We start from the raw sequence: 16,708 nt of genomic DNA, 5'->3' as shown, positions 1-16,708 counted from the left end.
AACAATAATTGATAAGATGATATAAAATAATTATTAATTAGATTATGCTTATTAATTTGATTAAAACAATGTTGAATTCTTCCACAATATTACAAAATCTTCATGATTTAAATTTTATAATTAATTAATTTATAATAACAGCAAAATGTTCTATGTTATTATATTTCAGTTGACTTAAATAAAGCCAATTATAGAATTCTTTTTTGTTTTATTGATTTATAAAAAGCTAATCCGATAGTTCTTTTGTCAATAATAGATCTGATCATATTTTGTAATAAATAAAAACCAATAAATGTGTTCTAAAATGTTAACATATTTTATTAAATACATTATGCATATCACAAAGATGGTAGCCGGCAGATCATCTATCACATAAAAGGTTGTTGTCTTCAAATCATAGCCTTAGCTTTTTGAATCACAAAATACAAATGATAATGTGTCTTGGGCATAGATCTTCACCTTAATTTTTCCAGTTCAGTGTGCATTTTCTATAAAAAATTTATTTAAGCCAAGATCAGTTTTAAATATGTCCTTTACAAGTTGCATTTGATCTTTTCCTTGATGTCACCAAATCTTAGGTTGTTAGAATGCCTTTCAACTCGTAGCAATTCAGCTTCCATGTAGAGTATCCTGTTTAGATTTAATGTTCACACATTCATGTCAAACTATCCATTGTAGCTTTAAATTTATCCTTAGTTTTACTTTGAAGTTCCATAACATTTCTGTTTAGCAATGATGGTTTGCCTTGCTTTAGTGATGCTCTTTCCATGTCAATCCTAGTATTTAAATGTCAGCTGCTAAGCTACTGTACCCATGTTGGAAATTAAATATTATGCAGAGCAAGTATGTCTTCACTCAGAGATGTCCATAGCACTTCAATTTTACTGTAAATAAGAATTTGGGTTCTCTACACTAAGGTTATTCACATGACAGTATGTAATAGTGATATGTAAAAGGAATTTACTAATAAATCATAATCATCAGAAATAGAAAAATGTATTTAATTAATACAAATTGTTCAATACAATTTAAAATATTTAATATTCCTAGAGTATTATCACAAATAGATAATCATTTCAATTTGTAGCATTCAAAATACAGTAGGAAGGTTTGTTTATAATTTTATAATTGTATTACTCGATGGGTAGACACCCCAAAAATTTAATTTTTTTTAACTCCATCTTTGGTATTCTTTGAAAATTACCTTTTTTTTCAATGAGCTTGCCTGAATCTTCGACTGTCTGATGTTTTCAATTCTCCTTCTTCTTCTTTTTATTTGGATATATATTGTATTTTGTATCATCTTCTTCCCAACTTTTTTATTATTTTTTTCTGGGAGCCTAGGCGTAAAGTTTTTAAACTTATATATAGGTTTCCTTCCACACTATGTTTTTTGTTGGTTATCACAAGTGTTTATATAATTATTATTTTATGTATTTTTAATATATGTGTGGAGAACATTTATTGAATATTTATTTATTGAATATTGAACAAATCAAATCAAATAAAAAAAATCATAATATAATAATTTTGTGTATGTATGCTAAAAATGCCTTAGTAAACAACTCACATGTTGTATACGAATACCATTGGGCTACTGGTTTAAATTTTGGTTTATATCTAGTAGGACTAATAATACAATTAATGTGCATTACTAGAGTAAGCTAAGCTAGTGGCATGTTTTGAAATTAAAATGACCATTTTGATTAACTGACATTATATAAATGAAAGTTAAACTATTGTTTAATAGTGAGTATACATGTATTCTTTAAATGTTATGATTTTCTAAAAACCAAATGATGGTTACCTCACTAATAGAGTTAGCCTAGGCCTCTAGGCTTATAATAGGCCTACCTAGCAGACAATATTTTTGTGAATAGAATAATTAAATAAAATACTTTTGTCTTTTTCTATTTGGACATTTGAATCAATCAAATTGAAAAAATACATTTATAGTTGTGACTACATTAGGTGTTCTGTAAATCATTTTTTTTTTCTGTTACTTAGACATTTTTTCATTCATACTTCTTAAAGTATGTCACTGAAGTAAAAGAATTGTCATGCAACATGGAAATATTGCTGTTTTAGGACATGGCATCATAACTCAGGTTTTCATAGCCATATAAGACTCTCCTAATTTTAACCATGATTTGTATGGTTTCATGCTTTTACAGTTTTTAATATTGTATTGGTGTTATGTGTGTCAGTTATTTCAAACCTAAACTTTTAACTGTTTATGATTTTAATAAACTTCAACAGTGTATTTTCGTTTTTGAACATTTCGTCAAAAAACTCCCTTCTTATTTTTCTTAACCAAATTTCTTAAATTTTCTTAACAAACTCAGTAATCCACTTTTACAATACTAGGGCCTCACACGCCCTTCATCTTCCTTTAACTAAACTTACTTTAATTCAACACAATGTCTAATTAAGTGCCTCTAAATTAGTGAATGCACTTCCTAATGATATCACATGTACCCCGATATCAAGGAATTGTTTTCTGTATTTTAAGTAAAAAAACTACCTTTCATCAAATTACTAGTATATTTTAAATGATTATTGTCAGCCGTTTTTCGTCTCCTCTGCCCCATATGGCTACTAACTTCCAATAATTACCATTTATATCGTTTAGTGTCTTTATGCTTCCTGTTTATTTGTTTGTTTTTTTTTGTATGTGTTTTTTTCTGTCTTTTTGTTTTATTGTACATGGCTTGCCCGCCACAAGTAACTTCTAGTTTAGCCTCTTCTTTTTAGCATTTAAAAAAAATTGTATATGTTTATTTTTTGAAGCAGAAGTATATTTATTTTAATTCTTTATTTTTGTCAAATGTTAACGTTTTATTTTAAAGAATAATAAATGTTACTTGAAATGAAATGAATTTATAAATTATGGAACTATTAAGAAAACAAATCAAATAGTTTATTCATATCGATATTGCAAAATTATTTTACAACTCTTTATAGAGTATTAAAAAACTCATTTTATGTGTTATTATTAACTTCTTTAAATTGTATTAATCTATTAATACATTTTTCCTGTTGTAATCTTTTGTGGTAATTTTTAGATTTTATTTTGCATATGTTTTATGCACACATTATGTTTGTGAACAAGCTCCATTACAAAAATGATTTTATTATTATTATTATATTATAACTTATATTATCAAGGTTCTTTTATTTTTGAATGAATCCCAAAAGTTTGAGATCTGTCAGTCTTTATAGTGTAAAGCTGGGGTTAAGACAGAGCTAAAATCCTCTGGATAGGAAATAGGGTAGTATAAACTCTTGGGATGGTGAAAAATGTTTTGTAGTGCAAAGTTTTTAATGGAATTTTTATTTTATGACTCTATACTATACCTGATATTACGATACTATCTGAATTAAATATTCAGCCAGTGTGCAAAAACTTCTGGATACTATTTAAGTTGATTATCAATAACTTAAACACGCCTTTTTAATGTTTATATTATATAATGCTTTTTTTTTATATACACATTATTATACATGGATAAAAAGGTTAAAGAATAAACGAAAAAAGAAAGAAAAAGGGAGAATTATATTGGATACTAGCAATTTAAACAGATTATAAAGATGCAATATTTAGAACAACAACACATATTGCGGATTGAATTGTGTCTTGTTGTGAATGAATGATTTTTGGTCTTTATTTTGAATATTATATGGATAAAGATATACAACAATTACGAAAAAGGGAAGATTATATTTGACAACAATGATCAAATAGATTATGAAGATTGTAGATTTATGACAACTACTGTATTACATATTACTGATTAACTTGTATTAATCATGTCATTGAATGAATGAACAAAAGTGCTGGTTCAAGCCACAAAAGAGAAAAAAAGACAGTGCTAGAACCCAGGTGCATTTAACATCATGTATAAGAGAATGACAAAGTGCATAAATTGTAAACCATGAAAGAGTATAAGAGCATGATGTCAATACAGAGAAGAGATTAGTGGCTTTCTGTAGTTTGCAATGCCCTTTTCATTTGGTATGTGTGTTAATAGAGCATTGTCTCACATTGCATACAAAAACAAGTCATGATATTATTTTATGCTCACAAAATTGAATTCAGAAGAACATCAAACATATATTTATTAAATTGCTTTAAAAAATAATTTGGGATTTACACTACCCATCTGAATATACATACACCTTAATCTGAATACCTTATCCAACATGATTACAGTGTTTAAACAGCGAATAATACTATGCCTTTGTAGATTCATTCCATAACATAGTTTCATTCCATTAAAACTACAATAGTAACATTATCGTATAACCTATATAACCTACCACTTTTTAAAATAGAATAAACCGAATGCTATCATCTCTTTAATATTTAATACACAATAACATCTACCCGTCTATGATAGTGCAGCTAAAGACACCAGTTGTACACCTTTGTGTCTTATTATCCAATGCATTTCAACACAATGCTGCTCAGACACCACCTATATTATTTTTATTTATTTATTTTCAATCTTTCTACATAGCAAAAAAACAAACATAATATAAGTATAACAGGGGAGTAGCGGAAAAGCAAAAGTATAAAACTGTCATCTTGTGATGTGCTTGACCAGCCCCTGTCAACTTGAACGATACAATAAAACCGACATTTAACAAATTTAGAAAAATACATAGAAAAATATGGTATAATAAAATGTTAACAAAAGTGTTATAAAAATGCAATTTCTATCTGAACAATCTGATTGTGTAAAAGTTAAAAATTCTGATTGTATAAAAGTTAAAAATTCTGATTGTATAAAAGTTAAAAATTATGAATGTATAAAAGTTAAAAATTCTGATTGTATAAAAGTTAAATTCTGATTGTATAAAAGTTAAAAATTCTGATTGTATAAAAGTTAAAAATTCTGATTGTATAAAAGTTAAAAAGTTAAAAATTCAAAGTAGGTACAATCATGTTAATAAAAATATGAAAAAAATTAAAAATCTATAAAATGTTGCTTTAAACTGTGTTTAAACTTAAAAAACGACTCTTCAATAAGATTGTTTCTGATCGTAGCACCAAGTTCTGAAAACATTTTAGGAAACCGTACTATCCCTGAGTATTTAAAAGCATCAGTACGAGCTCTACCATGATGAAAGGTGAGTATATCTAGGTGTCGATTATTAACTAAGAAAGAATCAACATATTCACTCATAAAATCAGATCGTGGAGAAATTATTATATTGGCAATGAATGTCATGTTTAAGAAATCACGCCTATTCTCTACTGACATTAGACCTAGCTCCTTTCTTCTATCTATATAATGTTGATCTAAATAACCTTTCTTTAAGATCATGCAGGTAGCTCTCCTCTGAACGGATTCTAGCATATTTATATGTTTTTTACGGTACACCCACCACACTGGAGAACAATAATATAAGCATGGCAGCACAAGTGTCTTATTCTACTTGAGTTTGCTAGATCATCATATAAAAGTGCATTATGATGGGATCAGATTGTTTTTATATTGTCCTTTATTAATAATTATAATATTGACAACCATTCTGATGTTTGTTAATTGTTGTGCAGAGCCATGATAAATACAATTGTCACAGCTTGAATAAGGTGACAGGAAGAAAATTAAATGAAAACCTTTCTCAATAATATTTCTCTGCTCAAATGCTGGATTATAATGAGTTTTTAATATTAAATGTGTCCATATAATTTATTGTTTAAGTAGGTCTTTTACCACACTGATGTTTAATGTGAAATGGTTAAATGTATTCAGAGTGAGATCTGACAATGTAAATTATCTTAATTAAAATCATTTACATTAAAAACTTTTAATTGTATTTCTATCATATTTTATCAATTTTAAGTGCTGTTCTTAAAATACAATTGCAGTCTACCAAATCATGGAGCTATAAAGTTCAATGAGACTGAAAAACTGTTAACTTATGATGTACACAGCCTATTTAATACTTAGTTGAAATGCCATTATTAGACATTTTTAATCATTGATTTATTTAGAGAAATTAATAAAACTTCACCAGAAGTTTTAGAATGGTCATATCAGTTGTATTTTGATTATTTATACTACTATAACAATATATGTTCACATTTTGTAGTAATACACTACCAACATGTATAGATAGTATTTACAATACCCATCTGAATAATTATACTACACCTTAATCTGAATACCTTATCCAACCTGAATACAGCATTTAAACAGCGAATACTGTTTTGTAGTTTCATTCCATAAATAGTCATAAAATTAAATCTTCTGTATTTTATTAGATTCATCTCTTTGTTTTCTTTTGAAAAAGATTTTAATACACCAAAAAAATACCCTAAAAAATAAGTACCCTGTATGTGATGATACACATGGGGTCAAATCATTTTTCTATTCGACCTATTCGCTATCCGTCGCTAGGACAGAATAATCTGGATTTTTTTTTTTTTTACATTGATCCAAGTTAATCAACTACCACACTTTATTTCAAAAGATAACATTTTTTAGCATAATTATTTTTTTGTAAAATGGCTGCATAATTAGTTATCCACACCTTGGTGGATAACTCCTTGTGATTGTATAAAATCATCATCAACTTTTTTTATCTGTATTATTCTTCTTTCATTCCACATTTCATAACTTCGTAAAGTTGTGCACCGACTATTTTTTAAAAACTTCAGAGTTGCGCAACATGATTTTCGCGCGATTTTATGAATTTAAATGATTGATCATAGATCAAAAAACATCATTTTGTGTTGACACTTTTTTAATTTAAGTCATATCAAGAGTCAACTTTCTATGGATTAAAAATGGCATGTTTCACAAAGTTACGCGCACAAGATTTCTTACAACCAACACCTGCACTTGCTGTAACTTAATGCGTATTCTCAGTTTGTGAACTTAATTCTCTTGAATTTTTCATTATTTAAGCCTTAAAAGAATTGAAAAGTCAATTTCTTCGTTCCCCTAACAGGGTTTTATTTCCGCAATTTTTAGGCCTCTGGCCCTTATATCTTACATACAAATCATACAATAATATTTTCTGGTTGGGTTGCAAAATAATATTTTCTATTTTCGTAAGCTAGATAAACTACTCTAGTGTTGTACATTAAAAAATAAAACTTATTTAAACAAGGAAACGTGTGATAAAAATTAGGAATATATAAGTTTCTGAGTTCGGAATAATATGGACAAACTAAAATAAAATGAAATTCGTCTTCGAATTCATATTGCATAATTTACATAAACGGTTTTGAAGTGGGATTTTGTTCCATCTTCCCTTTTCTATTTCCAAATCTAACACTCCTAAACGAAATTTTGTGAATATATTTTTACGTTTCCAATCTTTTAAGTGTAACAAATGATAACTTATTTCAATTTTCGTTTTAAAAAACTTAAAATATTTTAGATTTGAATGAAAAAAAGAAAGAAAGAAAATTGTTCAAAATATTTTTGTTTTTCTAAATCAATCAGTCGTAATTTAAATTCATTAATAAATAATTTCTTGTCTTCAATCATTTGATTGTACCAAACATAACCAAAGCCAGTTGAACAAAGTAAATGTTTTACCTGACTAGCCCAGAAAAATTCATTTCTGTTAATTTTTCTTAACTGAAAACTGTAACATTTAAAAATAAATCTATTTTTATCCATGTCAATAATATGCAACCAAAAACGAATAATTGAAATTAAACAATCGACATGCAAGGAAACTCTGACCCTAAACCCTAATTCTGTAGTTACGGCTGCGCTAGGGGCACTTTTTCCAATGTTCAAAATAAACCTAGCAAAACGCGTGTGGAAATTATTAATAATTATTTGGTTAGAAAATCCCCATATTTCACTGCCGTAAATTAAAATTGGTAATATTTTTGTGTCAAAAATATAATTCCATGTATTTTCTGGTAAATATTTCATATTTCGACTAATAAAAGATTTAACGGAAAATAACGCGTTGTTTGCTTTTTGACAATTATATTCAAGTGCTTTGTTCCACTGCCCATTTGAACTAAATACCACTAAATAATTATAAGTCGTAACAACCTCCATTTGAATGTTCCTGTAATACCATTTTTCAAAATATTTTAGTTTCCCACCCTTTTTAAATACCATTATTTTTGATTTATTTATGTTTACACTGAGACCCCATGTGTCACAAAAATGTTCGAGTTTATTTATTAAAATTTGTAAGCCCCTTACCGTATCTCCAAATAATACTAAGTCATCAGCGTATAATAAATGATTGATAAAGCTGTCTTCAACTTGTATTTTGTCGCTATCTCTACTCTGATTTAGATCATAACTTAAATCATTCATAAATATGTTGAAAAGTAAAGAGGATAAAGGTGAACCTCGTTGTATTCCAATAGAACAGTCAAATGGAAATGTTACTTTTTTACCAATTTTTACATGTGCAGACAAATTGTTATACATAGACTGAATTATATTGTACATATTACCATTTACACCTATTCGTTTTAATTTAAGTAAAAGAAAACTATGATTTATACTATCGAAGGCACGCTTGAGATCAATGAAACAGCTCCCTGCCTCGTTTTTTACTTAAATATTTTGCAATGATACTATTTAAGATAAAAATATTGTCGAATGTGCGAAAACCCTTACGAAAACCTGCTTGCTCTTGATAAATAATGTTGTTATTTTCAGTGAAGTGGTCTAATCTTGATTTAAGGATGTGTAACAAAATTTTGCCAAGTATCAGAATAAGAGCAATGCCTCTGTAATTTTCTGGCTTATTCTTTTTACCCTTTTTGTAAATAGGAATTATCATGCTCTCTGGCCCTTATATCTTACATACAAATCAAATTGAATTAAAAATAAGTTTTAGATTATCAAATAATAAATTGGGTGCATTTAAAATATTCTAAAAACATACCATACCAGGAGATTTTTCTGATTTCTGCATTTTCAATGCTTGTTTGATTTCACCCAAGTCAATTTCTGAATTGAGGTTATCGTTTTCGTTAATAATGTTATGTACTATTTCGTCTGTAACTTTGTTAACTGGCTCGGGGGGTTCAAACAATGATTGGAAATGATCTCGCCACCTGTTAATTGTTATTTCAGAAGTTATTGTTTGTTTATGAGTTTTTAATTTTGACCTCCTATTACTGGCTGTTATTAAAATTTCGTTACATTTTTGTTTTTGATTGGTTATATTTCTTTTGTCCTATTGTTTTTTTATATTCCTTTTTAAGTTTGATATAATTATTAAATGAATTATGTTGATCTTTATTTCTTAAAGTTAAAGCTTTATTCAATTCTTTTTTAAAATCTTTTTTTTAAAGTAAGGCATTCGCCATCAAACCAGTTATTTGTTTTCTTAACATTTCGAATAGTGGTATTAGCGGTAAAATGTGTAAATACTTTACATATTCCGCTACAAGTGTATTCAAAAGTTTTTTGAAGACATGTTACAGCCTCGTCGATTTTGTTTTGAATTATTGCGCTCATGAAACTGTTGTCCAACTTCTCGACTGTTTCATGTTCCCAACGTGCCCTAAATGTGTCTTTATAGTTTTCTTTCCATTGATATTTATTTAGCGTTTTAAAATTATCATTTTCATTATTATTATTATAAAGATTATTAAATTCAGTATTTTCAATTTTTTTTTTTTCATTTGCATGCCGGTTTCTTTGCAAAAATCAAGAATCTCATTACCATTTATTTACCGTAATATCTACATTATGTCTTATTTCTAGTTGTTCGTTGTCATTGATATTTAAATCATTCCGTTCAGCGGGATTATTATCATTGTGAATATAGTCTTTCTCTGTCCCTGTTCTGCCATTTAGGTCACCTGCTATCAAAATTGGGCAATCATATTTAGCGTTGAATTTAACAAGTTCGTTAGAAAGAATATCATAAAAATTCTCGATTGCATATGTGGATCCCATTGGTGGCCTATATACAAATGCGATAATGATATTTGTTGAATGATTAATTAATAATTTTAACCAGATTATGTTTTTCGATAAACTTCCTTAATGGAAATGTTATTTTTAAAGTATACAAACATACCTCCTGTGTTTCTACCTAAATTGGATTTTTTTTCTGGGATCTTCCAAATGCAATCATATCCATTAATATTATAACATTGCTCATACTTTGCCCATGTTTCACTTAAACTAAAAATATCAAAGTTACGTACATAATCTATAAATTGCGAGTCTTTAAATGTGTCTTGAATGCCATTGATATTCCATGCGAAACATTTTACCTGCTTGATGTAATTGTTTTGTTTTCCCTGATTAACTGCATGAACAAAATTGTTTTTAGGGCCTTGACCTAATTCTCATTTTCCTTTGTTCAGTTTGACATATACTTCATGTTCCTCATCGTATGTGTATGTGTCACCATCTATATATGCTTTATCAAAACTTAGTTTGCATAGTTTCCATGATTGTTTTTCTTTTTTAATTAGTTCTATCAATTTCTTTCTTATGTTCCGTACTCTGTATGTGAAGTCTTCACTAACACTGATTATGTCTAGTCTGGTATGTCCTTGTGTTTCTTCATTCGTTCGTTGGCTATCGTTCGTCCTTCTTTCCTTTGACATCTGTCTAGCTTTTGCTAACACTTCTTCTTTTTGTTTGTGTTTTTCAAATTTGACGATTATTGGTCTTGGTTTTGATTTCGTTTTCAGTCGATGGGCTCTTTCAATTAACAATTCAGTGCGTATTCCGCATTTATCTTTTACGTATGATCTAATTTGTTTCTCACTTTCGTCCCAATTCTCGTTCCCCTTTTCGTTGAGACCATATCAGATTATTCCTTCTACTTTGTCCTTCAATATTATCAATCTTTGTCATAAGGCGTGTGTTTGTCTTTTTGAGCTCCTCATTCTCCCTTTCTAAGTCTACCATCCTATGCTCTATTTGCTCGACTGTTATGTTTATGTTATCTATCTTTTCATCTGTTCTTTTAACACTATCATCTACTTCCTTTATACTGGCGTTTACTTCATCAATACGTGTGTTCATGTCATTGAAGTTTGCACTAAATTCTGCAAAGCTGTGATCTATTTTTTTATTTAATGCAGTTAATTGTTTAGTTATAAAGGACTCTAGTAACGTGTTCTCCTTTTCTGGTTCTTTGCCTTGTCTCGTTACAGGACCGGTCCTGGATTTTGTTCTACGTCACCAGCTACTACTAGTAGTAACAGAACCACCATAAAAAAGCCATTTACGTTCAATTGTATAGTTGATCCTGTTTTATGTTTTTTAGATTTTATTTTCCCGCCACCGAATAGTCTTATCCGTATCCTCCATATGTATGTGGTAATCATGATAACTTATAATATAATATTTAGTGGACCTCTATTATTATAAGCAGATTACCGGCAATTCACCTTTGCTTTAATAGGAAAATAACAATAATCGTAACAGGTGTTGTGCGTGACGTCACTCGTTGAGACGTAAACAAAGCTGATCACTTTAAAGGGTGTGGCTGTTATATGGCGCTAAGTTCAAATATAATCGTTATCGTGTGCTTATTGTTCAATTGCTGGGTCTTATTTGGGATCAGTATTGAGCTGTATTATATAAATAACTCACCGATATAAGTCCTGAATGTGTTGAAAAGTTGATGACTTGGCGTTACTGCAAATCTCCCTAGATCACAATCCAAAAACGTCTGTTTTCTCCACAAATATAATTAAAATATCCTTAATAGTGTTGATTATGGTATAGATCCTTTATGATAGGCCTTGATCACGTTTTAGAATGATCCTACCCCGTAAATTCGAACTGTAATCGGTTACTGGTTTGCCTAGTTGTTGTTCACAATTACCGCGTAAGGTCGGTTAAATCCGGTTGGCTGTGGTATGTGTTAATCAGGCTTAGGGAGCTCTCGCTCAACACGTCTGTATTGGTTGCAACCCGAACCAAGTATATTAATTATATTAATTAAAATAAATCAATTAAACCATATCAACTTTTATTTTAACGACTTTCTGATTTTGATTTTAAATGCATTATGGCAACTCATACATGCTGATTGCATTGTTAACCCTATTTCACATTGACTATTCTTTTTATTGTAGTTACTAAATGTTTTAGTTTACTTAATTCACTTCCCACAACCTTAATCAATAATCACCTTGACAAATTTCAATATAAATTTACCTCCTGGTTCATCCTGTTTTTCATCACTGTTTTATGTATGTTTACGTTTTTTCCCCTTGTACTCTATACGCACAAACATACTTTGCCTATTATATTATTCTTAATGTATATATAGTATTACATGGAGTAATTTATAATTCTTCCGTAAGCTTCCTAATTACATGTAAAGATAATAAAAGCGTCACATTTTGTATCTTATTTGTTTTGTATATTTCAGTTATAAATGGCTACTACTATAGGAAACATTTTTTTGTACTGTACGGTAATTATTAATTTAAATAATAATATTTATTATTTGCATATCTACGGACATCCATAATTTTCAAAATTCTTTTCAATTCAATATGTTCTAGCAATACTTTCGAATTCGTAAATAATGTGAACTTGCTTTTTTAACTTCAGATTACGGACGATATACCTAAAGTGTATTTAAAATATACAGTAGTGTAAAATATTCTGTATTTATTTTTGTTACAATGAAAGTTACTGACCGTAAACATTCATGCATAGCCTACTTTAAAACATAGAAAATGAGACTTCAATTGCAACTCTTGCATTTTTAAGTTTAACTATGTCGACCTCGGTGAGGTTGAAATCTGTTCGTCAGTAGGGCTCACACAAAGACGGGTGCTGATGCTAGTAATTTATATGATCAGATCATTTGATATCTGCTGCTGGATTCATACGCTTTAAAGTACAGTTTGATTGAATGTGATCACATCATTTCCCTATTATCATTTGATTTATAATTTTAGTTGTTAATTTTGTTGTTGTCGTCGTGGTTTATATTTGGGAAACTAAACAAGATGAACGGATTAAAGAATAAAACATCTTACAATGTTTCTATGTTGTGCAGTGAAGATAAACTCTTTTCAGTTCAATATTATAGAAACTATTTTTCTTGCCCCGCTCTAAATAGAGATGCGGTTATGTTGGGGAGACAGAAAGAAAACTTTCCAAAATTTATGAAGCTCATCTGAAAACACTGTTTTCATCAAGATCAAATATGCATAAGTTTGAACTCAGAATTAGAATGCTCAGGATATTAATGAGTATCACTGAAATATTTATTAATAAATACAAATGTTGTTGAATTGTGTTATCCTAATGTCTACTACCAACCTTCATTCAAAAGCAATTATTTTTTTAGGTAGATCAAGATCAAATATAGTTCTGACTTGTTAATGGTCACAACAGTATAGTTTATTGGGCTTGCCAGTGATAATGACCAATTATTTATTATTTTGGTCTACTATTACAGTAACACTTTTCATCAATTAATGATACTGTATAACATATCAGTGCAACCTCCAATATTGTATTTTAAAAAATCAAAAAAAATATATATATATTGTTTTTTTATATTGGAACTGAGAAAGGCACATATTCCTGATCTAAAATTATTTTCACTTTGGGATATTTTTGTAAATTATAACTTTCATAAAAAAATATCATTAAAAAAAAGACAACATTGTATGTCCGAACATACCCTAGTATAAATATGCACATAGTATAAATATATAATTTGTAAAATGCATCAGAGGTCGTACATTTACAAAATAAAAAGAAAATAAGGAATTTACATATTTATTTTTATACAGAGGTATAAAGTGAGTGGCACTAGCCTTAGTCAGTGTAATTTTTTTTTTCTGCTGTAAATGAGTTAGGAATAAAATTGTCATGTGACAGAATACCAATGTAACATTTATTCTTTAAGCAGTATTTTAAAACCTGATAATTATAATCTCTTTCCAGGATGGAAACACTCCACTACATGCACATCTGGCTTTTGGATATCCTACATTAGAGATGGTGACCTGTCTCATAAATAAGGGGGCATCGGTGACATCACAAAATAAGGTAATATATATACAGACAATTTTCAGAAATACTGTATGCAACAATCTTTCACCTACTCTAGTAAATTATTCTATTCTTTTTTTTTCTTTTTTTATATCTGGTTCATCATATAATGATTAACTAGAGGGTACTCCGAGAGTACAAACCTCCGCCTACTGTAAAATTACATTTTTTTTTATTAGTTCTAAGTGTAAATATGCTAACTGCACACTACAAAGTTGTGGATGACAGTGTGGTGTAATGGTTATGTATCCAGCCTCTCACAGTTGAGATCGCTGGTTCAAGTCCCACTGAGGTTTTTTTTTTTATTATTTTTTTATTTCTTTTTGTTTTTGTTTTTTGTGGACCTTGATCTTTGACCTTGACCTTTCAAAATTTAACCACAATTGTATGATGCGTCATTGATCATTGTGGCTAAGTTTGGTGAGAATCGGATAAAAATTGTGGTCTCTAGGCAGTAAAATAGTTTTTTGTTAGTTGTGACCTTGACCTATGACCTTTCCCCCTCAAATTCGAACTCGTCCGAGCTTTTGGGGCATAGATCATTGTTGCCAAATTTGGTGAGAATCGGATAAAAACTGTGGCCTCCAGGCTGTTCACAGACACACACACAAACATACAGGGGTGAAAACATAACCTCCTTGGCGGAGGTAATAATACTGACAATTATTTTTATTATTCAACTGTGTGATTTTTTGTAGACCTATTTAAAAAACCATTCCTTCAAAGATGACAATATATCTACTATCACAGCGATTTTAAACTGATAGGAAGATTGTGGGTTGTATAATTTATGCTGAGATTGGATCGGATATTTTGACGACATGAAGTAATGGCAGTGGGTAGAGATTATGTGCCCGGCTTCATATTAGTTATTTAATAAGGGCGTTTAATCCTATAACCTATGCTTTATTATTATACTCTGTAGCCATATTTCAATATTGATCTACGCATGCGCACAGCTCAAATCTCAATTTAATAATTTGTTATCCAATGAACCATATCATATTCTAACTTTGTCCCAATTTCATAAGTAAATTTTATTTTTTTAACAGATGTCAGGATTATTCTCAATGTGTAATTCAATCTAGAAATTGACATTGAAATCTGAATCATTCAGTTAAATAACTTATTATTATTATAAATAACTTTCATAAAAAAATATCATTAAAAAAAAGACAACATTGTATGTCCGAACATACCCTAGTATAAATATGCACATAGTATAAATATATAATTTGTAAAATGCATCAGAGGTCGTACATTTACAAAATAAAAAGAAAATAAGGAATTTACATATTTATTTTTATACAGAGGTATAAAGTGAGTGGCACTAGCCTTAGTCAGTGTAATTTTTTTTTTCTGCTGTAAATGAGTTAGGAATAAAATTGTCATGTGACAGAATACCAATGTAACATTTATTCTTTAAGCAGTATTTTAAAACCTGATAATTATAATCTCTTTCCAGGATGGAAACACTCCACTACATGCACATCTGGCTTTTGGATATCCTACATTAGAGATGGTGACCTGTCTCATAAATAAGGGGGCATCGGTGACATCACAAAATAAGGTAATATATATACAGACAATTTTCAGAAATACTGTATGCAACAATCTTTCACCTACTCTAGTAAATTATTCTATTCTTTTTTTTTCTTTTTTTATATCTGGTTCATCATATAATGATTAACTAGAGGGTACTCCGAGAGTACAAACCTCCGCCTACTGTAAAATTACATTTTTTTTTATTAGTTCTAAGTGTAAATATGCTAACTGCACACTACAAAGTTGTGGATGACAGTGTGGTGTAATGGTTATGTATCCAGCCTCTCACAGTTGAGATCGCTGGTTCAAGTCCCACTGAGGTTTTTTTTTTTATTATTTTTTTATTTCTTTTTGTTTTTGTTTTTTGTGGACCTTGATCTTTGACCTTGACCTTTCAAAATTTAACCACAATTGTATGATGCGTCATTGATCATTGTGGCTAAGTTTGGTGAGAATCGGATAAAAATTGTGGTCTCTAGGCAGTAAAATAGTTTTTTGTTAGTTGTGACCTTGACCTATGACCTTTCCCCCTCAAATTCGAACTCGTCCGAGCTTTTGGGGCATAGATCATTGTTGCCAAATTTGGTGAGAATCGGATAAAAACTGTGGCCTCCAGGCTGTTCACAGACACACACACAAACATACAGGGGTGAAAACATAACCTCCTTGGCGGAGGTAATAATACTGACAATTATTTTTATTATTCAACTGTGTGATTTTTTGTAGACCTATTTAAAAAACCATTCCTTCAAAGATGACAATATATCTACTATCACAGCGATTTTAAACTGATAGGAAGATTGTGGGTTGTATAATTTATGCTGAGATTGGATCGGATATTTTGACGACATGAAGTAATGGCAGTGGGTAGAGATTATGTGCCCGGCTTCATATTAGTTATTTAATAAGGGCGTTTAATCCTATAACCTATGCTTTATTATTATACTCTGTAGCCATATTTCAATATTGATCTACGCATGCGCACAGCTCAAATCTCAATTTAATAATTTGTTATCCAATGAACCATATCATATTCTAACTTTGTCCCAATTTCATAAGTAAATTTTATTTTTTTAACAGATGTCAGGATTATTCTCAATGTGTAATTCAATCTAGAAATTGACATTGAAATCTGAATCATTCAGTTAAATAACTTATAAAGA

At 29.4% G+C, this 16,708-nt stretch overlaps 2 protein-coding genes across 2 annotated transcripts in view; both read left to right on the top strand.

Annotated features, from left to right (window-relative positions):
* The window catches only part of LOC144835181 (uncharacterized), a 229,194-nt gene that overhangs the window by 95,014 nt on the left and 117,472 nt on the right, over window positions 1-16,708 (top strand). The window lies entirely within an intron of this gene.
* The window catches only part of LOC144835154 (uncharacterized), a 246,822-nt gene that overhangs the window by 161,822 nt on the left and 68,292 nt on the right, over window positions 1-16,708 (top strand). The window contains exons 2-3 of the mRNA XM_078690212.1: window positions 13,893-13,997; window positions 15,466-15,570. Coding sequence (XP_078546338.1) covers window positions 13,947-13,997; window positions 15,466-15,570 — 156 coding nt within the window. The 5' untranslated portion in view covers window positions 13,893-13,946. The remainder of the gene's footprint in view (window positions 1-13,892; window positions 13,998-15,465; window positions 15,571-16,708) is intronic.

Source organism: Antedon bifida, chromosome 2 (genome assembly GCF_963402885.1).
Source record: "Antedon bifida chromosome 2, ecAntBifi1.1, whole genome shotgun sequence".
Lineage (NCBI taxonomy): Eukaryota > Metazoa > Echinodermata > Crinoidea > Comatulida > Antedonidae > Antedon > Antedon bifida.
Note: the sequence above shows the minus strand (reverse complement) of the source record. Positions and strands in the feature narration are given on the sequence as shown.